Source organism: Episyrphus balteatus, chromosome X (genome assembly GCF_945859705.1).
Source record: "Episyrphus balteatus chromosome X, idEpiBalt1.1, whole genome shotgun sequence".
NCBI classification, from domain to species: domain Eukaryota; kingdom Metazoa; phylum Arthropoda; class Insecta; order Diptera; family Syrphidae; genus Episyrphus; species Episyrphus balteatus.
Genome location: NC_079138.1, coordinates 5,429,289 through 5,444,931, shown reverse-complemented (window position 1 = coordinate 5,444,931; position 15,643 = coordinate 5,429,289). Strand labels below are relative to the sequence as shown.

The window sequence follows — 15,643 nt, the reverse complement described above, 5'->3', positions numbered from 1 at the left end:
CGACTTTTTAGAAAATTTCTTTACATATTTTTGTATGAAATTGAACGCTTTATAAAAAAGCCTTATACACTTTTTTTCGTGTATCCAATCATTTAAAAGATATTCGAGGTCCAAAGCTGAAAAAACCATTAAGAAGTTCTATTTTTTTTTTTAATTTTGTAACAAATTGAACCATTATAATAATAATCAAACGGGCACAGAAACAAATTTTCTACACTTTTTTTCATTTTTTAACCATATGAAAGATATTCGAGGTCAAAGTTAAAAAAATGTATAAAAAACATTTTTTACTTTTTCAAAATTTTCTTATTATAATTTTTATTAAATTACAAAGTTGTATTCTTGAAGAGGCTCGAACGTTATAAAAAAGGTCTCTAGTATTCGGCCTTGTCACGCATTCCATTCATTTATACGAAATTTTCTACGATTCCCGAAAAAACAATCACAAAATCCGATTGTAAAAAATTATCCATTAGGTACGGCTTCCGTGATTGTTTTTTCGGGAATCGTAGAAATTTTCCGATACGAATCGAATTTGTGATAAGGCCGATTAAATCGAATAACGGTTTAGAAGATATTCGTATCTTAATCCCAATACATACTGGTCATACAAAAACTTTTGAAATCAGTGGGTATAAGGGTTTGGATAGGAATATCTCCGAAACGGTTAAGCAATCGATTTTATACCAAGGACCTTTTTTGTTGAACGTTTAAGCCTCTACAAGAAGAAAACATCTAATAATTTAATAATAATGACTTTTCAGTGAAAACATATCTAATGAAAAAGTGGGTAACTGTGGCGTATACGTAATATTTTTTTTGTTTGGATTAAAAAATCAAATTCAAATCTTAATCTGGTGCAACGGTTGTCAAAGCCATTGTTAGTTGTTTTTATATTGAAAAAAAAAACTTTGAATCATATATATACTATATTTTGTGTAGAGTAAAGGGGTAAAATGGACTTTAAGTGTCAGGTTTACTGATGAAGGAATGGATATTCATTTGAGCAGTATACAAAATTATGTTCGTATTGAAATAAATCAAGCAATTGTTCGGAATTTTGTCTGTATGTCAGTTTAAAGTAAGAACGTGTTAACGTTTTGACTTTTTAATTTTTTAAAAGTCCTCTTTCATTCATGTTAAGATTAAGAAAAACAACCGTTTTAAAAAAAATTTAATGTGGATTTAATACTTAAAAAAATTAATGAAAACATTATTGTATAAATCTTCTTACAAGAACTATGTACCATCCAGCTGTGAGAGATCAATACTCTTAAAATGACAGGATTGTTATTGAGTATCAATTGTGATGTAGTTTTTATTTATTTATTTAAAGCAATTCAAGATCTTTTAAACCGGATTGAAATACTTCGATTGTTTTGAAAAAAAAAGATATATTTATTGCATTTTCGTTGAAGAAGTGTTTCTAGGTTCCTTAATAATTTTAAAATAAAAAAAAAAACAGTGATGATACAAACTGCAGAATCTTCAAGAAAAAATATACTCAAAATATCCAAACATATCTACATTTCACATTTCTCAGAACAAAATTTCAACTTTCAATGCATTTAATAAAGTTTAGTAGGTAAAAGTGATTTAAAAAAAGTTTTAAGGAACCGGAACGATAAAAAAGCACCACATCATCTTCGGTGAAAGAAGGCACGTCGGCATCTCTCATTAAATAAAAAAAAAAAACTGTGTACATATAACAGTATATTTTTTTTTTCTTTTTATACAATTTCATTCCTTCTGTATATTTTATTTTAACTTAGAACTAAAGATAGAAAAGTGTTTGCTTTTTTTTAAATTTTACAACTGCAATTCGCCGAGTGTGTTTCATCTCGAGATACACTGTAGAATGTGTTTTATTAATAAAACAGCAAAGAGCGTGAGAGAGAGTGAGAGAGAGAGAGAGCGTGAGAATTATTTTTTTTTTTTAAACTTAAAATTAAAAAATAAATTAAAAATTCTCTGAGAATTTTTATCGTGAATCAAGTTCGGACAAAAATGTTCGTTTAGTTTAAACTTTAATAACGAATCATCAGCACATATCCATCGACCATCGAGTCGTATCGGTCGTCGGTTTTTTCGGAAAATAAGAAGAGCAAAGAACAAAAAAAGCAAGGAAACGGATTAATATTTGAGATTCAAATTTTTTTTTGTTATACAAAGTAATTATTGTTTTTTTTTTTTTTTAATAAAATAATTTTCTTCAGGTGGATATTTAGTTTATATGGGAAATAAATCATTAATTATAATTATAATATTTAATTTAAAATAACAATAATATCAACAACAAAAAATCAGGACAACAATAATAACAACAACAAAAACAACAACAACAACAAACATAAATCGTCAAATATCTTACTATAATAATAATTAACACAAATTTAATATAAGATTATCTTAAAAAATGCAATGATTAAAAAAAAAAGTTGCTAAAAATTTTTCAATCGCCGCGGTTTATTTCATTGCAGTGCAAATTATTAAAAAAAAAATATACACACAATAAGAATTTACTTTTTATTTATTATTCAAAGTTAATAATATCTTAAAAAAAAACTTTTTTCGTCGCGCGTTTATGGTAAATACTTAATTTCAGTGCAAAAATAAAACAGAAAAAATATGCATTTGAATGTGTTTGATCTAAAAATTTTACATATAAACACCGAATATTAAAAAAAAATATACACACAAAAAAAAAAAAAAAATAGTGCGTGTGCAAAGAAAATAAAAATGATAAAATTAGAAATAGATTTTCTTTTACTCCTACCGGGAGTAGTAAGTAAAATCAAAGATTCTTTGTGAATAAGAGGGTATCTATGCCTGCTCAACTTTGTGCATTTAAAAATCCTTATTAAAAAAATTGTGAAAAATTATTACTTTATACATATTAATTTATACATATATGTATAAATACATATATGTAGGTATATGTTGTGAAAAAAAGTGTGAAAAATAAAGTCAATCGTTATCACCTCGCAATACTCTACCACCAATCAACAACATTTTCAAAAAGAGTTTTCCCGAGCCTTATTGGATTATATCAATATTAATATATTTTTTTTCAATTTACTTTGATTTAACTTAAACTTAAGAAATAATTTAATTTTTTTAATTTATTTCAATATTTTCTATTTGACCTACTATTTGATTTAGGTTGTAGTAGTTGTATGATTTGAACGACCTTAAAAACGAATCCCATTTCTAAAAATATATACATTTTTTTTTTCATTTCAACAAATTTTCCACTTTTCCAAAATATAAAAATTATCAAGTTTCCGCTTCCATAAAAATAAACGACAAGCTCAAGTGATTTCATCAAGAAATAAAAATGAAAGAACAAAAAAAAAAAAAATAAAACTGGGCAAAAAATAGATTAAGTTAATTTTAGGTGAAAAAAAAGTATCTGCTCTCTGCACAGGGATATATGATTAATTTGAAAGTGGGAGGAGGAATTTAAATAAGAGTAATTTTTCTTTTTCTTCTCAAAATTGTCTCTCTGAGTGGCAAAAAAATTTACCTTGGCTCCTAAATTATTTAATTTTTATGTTTTTTTTTTTTTTTTTTTTAATACATAATGTAACACTATAAGTCCGAGTGGGTGGTACCTATTCGTGTATCTATTTCGAACGATAATCATGTGAAATAATGAAAAAGAAGCAGATTTAAATGAAACACTTTTATACAATTTGTATTATTCATATTTTAAGCATATTCTATGCAATTTCTACAAGAAAAAAAATAATAATATAATTTTAAATTAATTAATCTAAATATTAAAAATTAGTTAAAAAAAAAAGATCTTAAAAAAATTCAATGGAATAAACGAAATAATTATAATAATAAATGGTCACCATTTAATTTTTTTTTTTTACAAAATATAACAAAAATCTCAATTACCGACATTTAACCAGTAAATAATAATAATAACAAAATAAACTAGTACAATTTCTTTTAATTCCCACATTTTTGCACAACCTTAAATGTGCTAGATCAATATAAGATTTTTAAACCTAACATTTTAATCGCTTATAGTTTTATAATAAATATAACCAAAAATTATGAACCTACTTCACAAAAAAAAAAAAAAAAAAAAAACATAATATTATTTGCATATTTGTTTTCAACTTTTTGGCTACAAGATTCCTCTGTAGGCTAATGAACTTAAAGATGAATTCATGAGTCTTAGTTAACTGACCCATTCTGTTTCCCTTTTTATAGTTTTTGTCCTACAAAATATTATTTGTTTGACTCTGCAGATCTGGCATGAACATCACAACCCAACTCTTATGTCTTTTTCAGAAGCAATATGAAAGACCCATTTCGATTGATACCACTTGTATTAGTAATATCAATCAATTAAGGACTCAATAGAATATGATATTTAATTAATAATAATAAAATATAATACAAAATACGATTTTTCAAATTAAAAAAAAAATATAAAATACTTTTTGACATATAAATTGTCCTACTCGCTTTAAGCTGTGATAAAAAACTATGATATGATTTGTCGTATAAACTGAATGACATGAACTATCGAACAAACTCGTTCACTTAACATTTTTTACAGGTCCTCCATATTCAGTTAACATACACAATATCCAATTGATAAATTAATTAATTGTAGCAACTGATACATTTTATGTTTGATGGACTATCACAGCAGAGGTCTAGGTTCAAATCGTAGCTTCCAACACCTGAAAAAAATAGGTACGGACCTATGTCATAGAAAAAGTGCAACACTGTTAAGTCGTTCGGGCTTGAAGGTAAATTGTAGGTCCCTTCCATTGTAACAAATTGATTACTTACACACGAGAATGATTAAAGTTGTTAGTCACTACTTTTTGGTTCTTCATGGTGTGTCGTTCCACAAATTATTTTTTTTTTTATTTAACTGCAGTAGCTATTTGAAAATAGTAATGAATAAATGTATGGTCATTACTCATTAACAATCAAATAAATTAATATTAAAATATTATCGAATAAATCGATACTTTTATATTCTATTCCCATCACTAACTAAAAAAAAAAAAAACAAAATTGATTTAAGATCCTAAGTAAAACTTCAACTAATTTATATTTCCAAGTCATGCAAGGATTAGATATAGTAGGTAGTCTTGTCCAAAGTCTTAAAACAAAGCCTTAATCGCGTTCAAGAATTTATAGTAAAGTCTTTTTGTCATTGTATTGGTGTAACTTTGTCTTCATGTTAATTATTGCAGTGAAACTGTCAAATTTCCATTTCATTATTTCATACAAAATTCGTTTAAAATTTTTTCCATTTTTGTTTAATACTATATTTGTTTAATAGCATATCATAACATCTGAAAGTTTTATTAGAACACAAATTTTGTCGAAAAATCCAGATCTGCAGATTTGATTTTAAAATAAATCAATTTAATTTCCTTCAGAAAAAACAGGAGGAAATCTGTGTTTTAGACAATGTATGTATTACGAATATGTATTCTTAGACACGACAACGTTTACAATTTTCGATTTTTATTATTATTTTTTGTATGTTTTAGTTTCAGAACGTTATTACTTGATTTATAGAAATTTCCAAAAATCAAGGTATGGATTTATTGTAATCTAAACCTGAGTTACTTATTGATACTATGATATAGATACATATATTCCGATGTCCAAAAGATAAATGATTCAAAGTTGAACTTGTCCAGAACTTAGAGGTGTTTTATTTTAATTTAATTAAATTTTAAAACTACATAAATGATAATGATGGAAAAAAGTTTTTAAAATATAGAATTATGCCCACTTTTATTGATTGAAATGTTATTGAAAAATTCAATCAAATAGTTGACCAGTTTTCAAATAAATTAGGCTTTAAAATACCAATTTTTAGTATTTATCAACTATCAATTGATAAATTAGCAATCGCAATTTTTGTAATTTTACCACAATTCAAAGGTCTAGTAATATTGTTTACGTTCAATTTCGCTTTCTCACAGGTATTTTACTCATTTCATATCTTTTGCCAAAAAAAAATTGTTGTATACACTTTTTCATTCATGAAATTTCAACTCTTCACTTTTTTATTCAAATATTTATAAAAAAATATATATCAATTTTAAAATGAATATTTTGTATGTCCAAACAACATTATGATTAAACAATACAACAAAAAAGTAACATTCTTTTAATTTGAATTGATAGAAATTCAATTAAATATCAGCTTGGTACAAAAGAAGTGGATACGAATACTGTATGACCTTAGCTTTTTGAAACAACCCAAAAATAGTTTTCGAAATTAAAATTATTCAATTTTATTACCTATTTCTCAGCAATCTTTTGACAACAAAATTATCCAACATTTTATATGAAGATATTCTTAATAATTGATAATTTTTTTCGTTTTATTTTAATTTCATTTAAAGAATCAAAATTGTTTGTAGGGTTGATATTATAAAAAGTTATATACAAATTGAATCCAATTTCTTTTTTTTTTTTTTTTGGTGATATTCAAATTATTCTTTTGTTATAACAAAAACAAAAAAAAAACCCTGATGACAAACATGTTATAAGCCTTTATAAAACTTCTGATCACAAATGATCAAAAAGCATTTAATTTTAGAGTGGAGTTGCTGCAAAATTTCGTCAAACTCCTTGAGAACTAAGTGTTGTTTGAAATAAATCAACACTTGGAAGCTTAACCATTTTTAGCTTTTAATTATTTTTAAGGGCTTAACACCATAACAGCTAATTTCAAGCTTACTTTGATTTTTCTAAATTTTGTCTTATCAATGTTGTAAGTAAGAGCGATCTCATTTTTGAGATTTTATTGGGGAAAATATTTTGGAAAACATTGAGTACAAAACGTTCTGTTAAAACGAAATACATGATAAACACTAAAAATAGAGTTTAATATAATGAAAATGAACAAAATACTTAAGTTCTTAGAGTAATTTATTTAGGTTGGTTGCAAAAGTAATTTCATATCGTCGGCTTAGAGCTGACTCTACTTTTACAGTCCTTACAGGAATATCAAACAATAAATGATTTCTAGGTAATTGAATAAGCCCAAAATAATATACATTTATTCGTTAGACTGCATTCCGCTAAACGTTGAAGCATTCATAAGATTTCTGAGCTTTTTTTCATTTTTAATCAAGTTTTTATATGGAGTTAGCATCAGGAGGCAGTTAGAAGGTTTTCACTCTAAGCCAAAGATATGCAATCTGTATATATCTTAATTATTGCAAACAGAGACCCAAAATTCAAGTATTCGATTGGTATAAAATAGTTGACAAAAAAGAAAAAGACCATGTTTTGCGAAAAACAATATATACCAAAAATCTATCACCAATTTATGGGATGGTCATTTGTGTATAATATGAATGTAATTTTACTTAATGTCATTAAATTTGAATTTTTAAAAACTTTTCATGAAAAGAAAGATAAATTTTCAAATATTTATTGAGATTACTTCTGCGCCACCCTGTATACAATGCTTTTTTAATTAATTTTCAAAAAAAAAAAAAACTATAGATTTAATCATTGGCAAAGCAAAATTAAAGCTGTTTATAACATACATTTTGTTTTTCCAGTGAAATCATTCTCAAAAATAGGACACGCAAAATTGTGTTTTTTTTTAATCGTTCATACTAACAATCAGTTTATGTAAATGTTTATGAGAGGCAATAGGTAAATGATAGAAAATTAATTTCAACTTTCTGGAATATCATATACATATATAAAAACAAAACACCTCTCTTGCAAATAACACAACACACATCTCCAAATGCACATTGGCATCACAATTTTCTCTTTTCTCGGAAAATTAACGAAAATAAAAAGAAAAACAAGAGTTTAGAATTTCAATTGCAAATAAATGAGGATTCTATTTTGGGAAGTATTAATTTTGATCAGAGCAAACGACCGACGCGATTATAAACATACAATCGCACTCAAAACAAAATTTACACATACTTATAAAACAAAAAAGAAAAATGTTGATATTTTTCACAAGTCAATTAAAAAGATTTCAAAAAGTCTTGAAGCGCGATTTTGGTGTATCCGGATGATATGTGTGTAACAAAACAAAAGTGCATATTCTTTCTCTGATTAAATTAGATTTATATACAAATTTTGGCAGTGACACATCTCAATTTAGATTGCACAAATGTTGCCGCAAAAAAAGTTAATAAACGATTGAAAAATTTTTTCGCTTAAAATTTTTTTTTTTTTTTTAATATAAATAAATTAAAGCAAATTAAATTAAAATTAAAAATTAATTCAATTTATTATATTTATTTATTTAATTTATTTATATTTACAGGACAATTCAATGAGAACATCGAAAACTATTCTATGACAAGAGAGCGAGAGAGAAAAAGGACATAGTTATTTTTTTTTAATTTGGTTCAACAAAAAAAAAACTTTTATTTTTTTTTTAAATTTAAGTTTAAAGGAATATACAAACAAAAGGAATATACAAGAAAAAGAAAAAAAAGAAAATAATAAGCAAAGGACTGCAAAAAAACAAAACTTCCTTTATATGTCACCCTAAATTTTTTTATTAAATTCCATTTTAATCAGCATGGGAGTGGCTGAAGACTTTGCTCCCAGCTTTGTTAAGAAGCCACAGCTTCGACAAGAAGACGATGGCAATCGTTTAATATTTGAATGTCAATTACTATCATCACCAAAACCAGACATTGAATGGTATCGCAGTGAAACACTTCTAATTGAAGATGCTAGAACAAAATTTAAAATTCAATCAATTGGTGATAATAAATTCACTGTAGTATTAGATCTCGACGATGTTGTTGAAACTGATGCTGGCCTTTATAAGGTTAAAGCCAAGAATAAACTAGGTGAAGTGTCAGCATCGATCAATTTGAATTTTAGCCGTAAGTATTTTTTTTTTGTCTCATCTACTTTATGTATCGAATATGTTTAAGAAATTAAAAAAAAAAAACTTTCTTTATTTAAAACAAAAATAAACAGCGGCTGACGAACCGAAGGAAAGGTGAGAGCGTTTTTATCGATATAAAAAATAAAAAAAAAACCGCTATTCATATCGCTTATTGCTTAGCTTTGAATATATTTAATATCCCTCTTTTTCAATAAACGCTCTTATTTTTTTATTTAATTTTAAAACAAAAAAAAAAGCTACAAAATGCTCAAATAACTGAAGTAATTTTTCTCTTCTTCTTTTATTTTTTTTTTAATTTTACTTAATAACGCTTCTCGGCTTTTATACTAACTATATACAAAATAGAGGGAAAATTTGTTGAACGGTGAGTTTTGTGACATTATAATTAGAATCCTGTTTATTGTTTTGCTGTTAAATGTATTCTAAACAATTTGTATTTTTGTTTGTTTAAATTTGAAATACAATCGAAAACTATATTATATTATATTCTACTATATTATATATATTCTACAAAAACAAACAACAAAAAACCATATTTTTACTTTTCTGTTCGGAACAGCACATTGTATTATTTTGGTTATATAGACCCACATTTATGCACCATGAACATCCGTCAGGTTCTCGTGAAAGGCATAATTCCATGACTGCCCTTCCAAAGCAAATAAACTATAGTTGCATAGATCTATAAAAGACGATAAGCTTACCTTCTTTATCATATTAGATTTTTTTAAAGAAAATTGATTGAACAATATCATTTTTTATCGGAAACTTTCAACAAAACTTTAGATTTTCATACCACGATAGAAGTCAATCTGTGATTCTGGTGTCCCTCAAGAATCCATTTTCGGTCCCTTGCTTTTTTAACTGTTTATTAAAGATATAATTCAATTGTGTTATATACAGCGAAATATGTAGTCGATGCCCAGTTATAACTCAGTAAATCGAATTGTTTTGTTATTTTTTGTTTTTATCTACAGTGGGTTGGTGTATGTACCCTATTTTTTTTTTTTTTTGCAATAATTCCAATAATGATAATTAACACCTTTATTACTATAAAAAGTCGTTTAAAATAAACAATCCGGGTGCTAATTCAAGTTTTACTTAAAAAAAAAATGACTAAAAAAAAAATTGCTTGCAAACTGCATTTCTGTTTAATGTTTTTTTTTCTCTGTCTTTATCAATATTTTAATTTTGAATATATTTATAAAATATATGTATAAATATCCTATATAGACAAATCGACGGTTTCGCACCGACATTCACGAAAAAACCAGCCATCCGACAAGAGGATGATGGTAAACGCCTGCTTTTCGAATGCCGTGTTAATGCAGATCCAAAACCAACAATCTCATGGTTCCATAATGGGACCGCTGTTAAAGAATCACCAAGACATAAAGTAAGTAAACCTAGTATATTTTAAAACCAAATAAATCTTAGAGCATGAATTAGGCATATCTATTGTTTTTTTTTTGTTTAAAATTAAAAAGCCTTGTGTTAATATTATCTTCCACCGATAATAAATAAATGCACAAATGGATGCGTCGAGTGTGAAGTTTGTAGATAAATTTACAACAAAATCTAAATTTTATATTTTTTTCATTTTAATATTTCAACAATTCGTGCCCTGAAGAAGCTCGAATAATGTTTTTTTTTTTTTAATACTACGGCCTTGGAAGTCCATTTTAATTAAACTTATAAAAAAAAGTTTATAATAACCTTTACCTTTAATAAAGTCATTATTTCAATTTTTTAATAAAAAAAAAAAAAAAACAACAAAGTACGCAAAACTTAAAAATTACCTCATTTAACTTCGGAAAAAATTGGAGTCAGAACAAAACTGCAACGATAACAGGAACAGACGATTTTTGTTTTTGATGGTGACTGTGGGACACCCTGTATAGTTTAATATTTACTTTCGCTAAGATCTTAAACATGCTCTAAAATTTCTATGCACCAATTTAAAATTAGTAATGACAAAAAGTCATTCAAAATTAAAATTAAAACCCATTTTTATGTTTTTAACTAATTTACTTTAGCTAACTGTGGACAAAGATGGACAATCTTATTTTGCATCGCTTGAAATAAAAAATGTTACAGTTGAAGATGCTGGAAAATACAAGGTCAATGCAAAGAATGAGCTCGGTGAAAGTAATGCAACAATTAGTTTAAACTTTGACAGTAAGTACCGAGAATTTTTATATATTTTTTCCATTTACACATATGTAAAACGAAATTTATATATACATATATATATATCGATAAAAATATAATTAACGTGTAAAGAAGTTTCAAATTCGTTTCTATGTGTTGAACTGTTGATTTTATTTGAGTATCGAATTTAATCTAAAACAAAAAAAAAAAATATAGAATTAAAAAATAACCATCAGTAAATTGTAGTTGTGTAAACTTCTGACGAAAAAAAAAGTTTTGAGTAGCTAAAATTTTGAAAAATATATAACTTCAAAAATGAAGCTGGTGAAAAAAAAACGGACCCATTTTTTATAGTTAATTTAAGCTTTGATTTTCAGATATTTCAAAAATAAAACTAAATTTAACATTAAATCTTGTTTAACTATTTTGTTTAAATAAATCAAGTTCACTTTTTTTCGTCAGCTTCTGATATTTTTTTAGAAGCTCAAAAATATTGTTTTTTGTTGTTTATTTTACAGAAAAATAACACCATTATTTTAATAACATAAACATAATACATTTTTAACATCTTGCTCACAGAATATTCAAAAAAGTTAACTAAAACCTTACTAAAAACAAAACAAAAAAAAAAACATTTATAAAAAATTCACGCATTTCAACATCAACTTAAAACAAAAATAAGAAATAAAATCACACCACCAAAAATTATAAAAAATAATTATGTTTGTAAATCAATACATCTTTGAATAAACAAATAATTTTATTAAAGAAAAATTCTGATATAAAAGAGCCAAAAAAATAAAATATCTATAAATTATTTAAAAAAGGTAAAATGCTTTTAATGCGTTTTTTTAAATTGAGTTTATTAATTTTAAAAATAAAAAAAAAAATCCTATAACAATTAAATTAATACATTTAACTTATTAATATATATTTTTTTTTAATTAAAAATGCAAATTCATGAACATACAAATAATGCTGGCGCTATTTCTTTATATATATAAATAAATCTGCTATTTAATTTTTAATACAGACATTTTTTTTTTTAATATACCTTTATGTATAGTAACATAAATGAGTACCTATGTATAAAAAGAAACAAATACTTTTTAATTAGTATTGTAGTATCCGCTTCAAAAAATTCCTGTTATATTTCTTTTTTATAGAAAAAAAAATTCATAATCGTCTCACTAAACACATTTTTGAAAATTGGTAGAAAAACACATTATTTTAACACTTCATTCTTTTTCATCACTGTTTGCGCAAGAAGCTTCTTCATTACTTTTTTTTTTAAATATTTTATAAATTCATATATCACGAAAAAAAACGTCTCATTTTATATAGAACTATTTGTTTTACCTACAATATTAAGGTACACACTCATAAGCTCACAAAGCTATTTTTACTTATGTATCACTATCTATATATATAAACAAGGAATTGATGCCAGTGTAAAATAAAACATTATTATTTCTTATGTTCAGAAAACACATTTGCTCTAACAGTTAATATAAAAACAAAAAACAAAAAATTAAAAAAAAAAAATAAAACATTTGCAAATATTCTAAAAATATTACAAATAAAAGTATTCAAACTAACTAAAAGTTTTTTTTTTGTTTTAATTAATGTGCGCAGCGTTAAATGGTCTCCCTGAGGTTTGATTTATTCAAGCATACCATTGCCTTGGGAAGGACTTTTCTTAAGGACATTATACATATGTGTAAATTTTAGTTTGCTACGGGTGGGAAAATTAAAATATTGATTTTCAAGTTGGGTATGTTTTTTTTTAGAAAACCCTGAGAGCTAATTTCAAAATTTTTTTTAAGGACTTTCGTTTCTTAAAAAAAGCCAAAAAGCATGATCTTGCTACATATTTTTAAGCTATTTATGAAAATAAGAAAACAAAAATAAGGATTAATTAGGGAAAAAAATAACGTTACACTTAATTTGCAACATAAACCATAAAAATTTCAATCAATATCGTTCGACTCGTTTAAAAAAAATAAGCTTTTGGTTTTAAGAATAAAGCTTATCCTCTAGGGTCTTGCTAGAAGTATTCTTCTTTGGCATTTTCCCTCATTTGAAAAAAAAAACTTGTCTTCTTTTAGAGCCATTCGCACGTATCACATCCGTGACAACAAGTTGCCTAATCTTTATGTTATGGTTTCAACCCAATTTTTTAAAACAAAAACAAAATAGATTCGCAATGATGCTCCAGGCAAAAACCCCAACTCAACATCGCTCTTTTTTTTTCTCCCACCCGTGACATGAGAAAAATCCTGTCTTTTTTTTGAAAAATAATCAAATTGACACATTTTTCTTTGTTCGAATTTAATGTTGCTATTATATGAAAGTCTAAATAAAATTTTGTACATTTATGTGTAGAATTAAAAAAGTAAACAATTAATTCGTTGTACAATTGTCGCACCCGTGACGATGGAATGCTCTTTTCAAATCGAAAGTACAAAATTAGTAATCCATGGTGGAAACTTAGAAATAAGGACTCTCTGTCAGAGTTCCCAAATAGCTTAACAGCTGGGCTAAACTGTGTTAAGCACCAAGTTCATCGAACGTTCCAAATCATTACATTGATTCGTTTAAATTTCTAAACATTTTTCTATAAGCAAAAAGCATCATAAAAGTACAAAAAAAATTCGTCAGAATCAGACATATTTTATATGGATGACAAATGTTTTTCTTTGTTAAAAATTTTTAATTAAACTAAGTCCAAAAGTCTATTGCGCTGCACACTTATTAAAAAAAAAAAAAAACACATTAACACTATCTAGAATAAAATTATACACTAGACAAATAGAAAACATAGTAAAACAACAAAAAAAAAAAAAAACTTTAATTTTAATTTATAAATAACAATTAAGTACCTATTTTTAAAAAAAAGTGAATAAAAAAAGAAACGAAAACAAAAATCAAAAAATACGACCATTTTGTAACACTCCTCTCTGTAGGCGATGAGGCTCCAGTTCCAGATGATGGAATTAAACCAACATTCACAGAACGGCCAGTTATAAGGCAAAGCGAAGATGGCGGAAATATAACATTTGAATGCAGATGTGTAGGCGAACCCAAGCCAACAGTTACTTGGTACATAATACATATTTTTTTTTTTTGCATATTCAAAAATTTCAATTCTTCGATTATTATTAAAAAAAAAAAAAAAAAACAAAAACAAAAACATTTATAAATTATTGTTGGTATAAACAAGGTATCATCGAAAAGAAGAATTAAGAGAAGGAGGCCGTTACAAGATATCACTGGAAGAGGATCAAAAATTATATCATATGGCAAAATTAGAAATAACAAATGTAGTTTCTGGTGATCAGGGCGAATATCAAACGAAAGCCAGAAACAAACATGGTGAAGGTGTTGCAACGATAAATTTAAATTTCGAAGGTGGTTCAAAAAAGTAAGCTGAATTATAATAAAAAAAAATATATATACACATAATATTGAAATAATAGTTAAACTAGTGGATATTTTGTATGTGCGTAGAGTTGAATAAAATAGCAAGGATACGTATTTTCAGCATGAATCCTTTAAACTTGATTCCAGAGCACTTGATACATTTTCGTTTTCTACCGGAAATGTCAACACAATTTGAGCGTACGCCTAAACAATCAACGTATTAAATATTTAAAAGCTCAAAATTATAGTGTTTAATTTTTTAAAGCCATACTTTTATATTAACCTGACCTAAGAATAGAACCTTGGCGTACCCCAGCCATTATTTTTTTTTTAATTCTGATTTCCGTTTGTGCTTAACGAAGGAAATTAATTTTCTATTTTGAAGACTTCCTGTCAAACTTTTCTAAAAAAAATTGCAGAAAAAATATAAAAAAGATAACTCAACAAAAAGAATAAAATAATGGTTATTTGGCAATTAATTTAGGTATTCGATTAGGTAGACGATTAACCATTTTTTTCTCAAAAATTTTAAAAAAGTTAAACAGATCAGTAGGAGTGGCAACCATAGTCTTATCACGAATTATATTCGTTTTGGAAATTTGCTACGAATCCAATAAATCAATTACAGAATCTGTTCGAATTGGACAATTGCATACAAATTATATCATTACGAATGGATTCTGTGATGGTTTTTTCATAATTCTTAGAAAATCTCCAAATTCGAATGGAATAAACGTGATAAGGTGATTAATTGACTTAATCCTCTACTGCATACGAAGCCAAATATGGTTTTGTCTATTTGTATGCACTTTTCTCTTCTCTGTCACAAACAAATTATAAAGATTCAATACAATCCTCTTCTTTGTGTTTCTGAGAACCCATAAAGGATAGTTTTTTCGTGTGTCCGACACAAAATAAAGCTGTATTTTATGATCACAGGTGAGTCGATCAGTCGTGTGCATTGAAAAGGAAAGTGTAGAATATATTCCTACTTTAAGTGTTAATTACTGCGTTTGTTTGGAAAGTAAAGTGGAATTGAAAATTTATTTTTTATCGATTGTCTAATTGTGTATGCTATGAACCAATTTTTATTGTAAAAAAATTATTGGCCTGGTCTTGGGAGGGTAAAAAGTACGGAAGCCATATTTGGCTTCGTATGCATTAAGG

At 26.0% G+C, this 15,643-nt stretch overlaps 1 protein-coding gene across 30 annotated transcripts in view; it reads left to right on the top strand.

The window, feature by feature from the left end:
• The first annotated feature begins 2,008 nt into the window (after nucleotides 1–2,008).
• LOC129920696 (twitchin) overlaps nucleotides 2,009–15,643 on the top strand; it is a 70,286-nt gene continuing 56,651 nt past the window's right edge. For 19 of the 30 annotated variants that reach the window (XM_056002210.1, XM_056002209.1, XM_056002205.1 and 16 more), the window contains exons 1-7: nucleotides 2,009–2,171; nucleotides 8,303–8,876; nucleotides 8,974–8,995; nucleotides 10,136–10,298; nucleotides 10,939–11,080; nucleotides 14,020–14,155; nucleotides 14,277–14,477. In XM_056002210.1, coding sequence (XP_055858185.1) covers nucleotides 8,564–8,876; nucleotides 8,974–8,995; nucleotides 10,136–10,298; nucleotides 10,939–11,080; nucleotides 14,020–14,155; nucleotides 14,277–14,477 — 977 coding nt within the window. In that variant the 5' untranslated portion in view covers nucleotides 2,009–2,171; nucleotides 8,303–8,563. Of the gene's footprint in view, nucleotides 2,217–8,302; nucleotides 8,877–8,973; nucleotides 8,996–9,247; nucleotides 9,267–10,135; nucleotides 10,299–10,938; nucleotides 11,081–14,019; nucleotides 14,156–14,276; nucleotides 14,478–15,643 lie in introns of all 30 variants that reach the window. The other 11 variants (XM_056002215.1, XM_056002214.1, XM_056002212.1 and 8 more) reach the window with 5 other exon arrangements.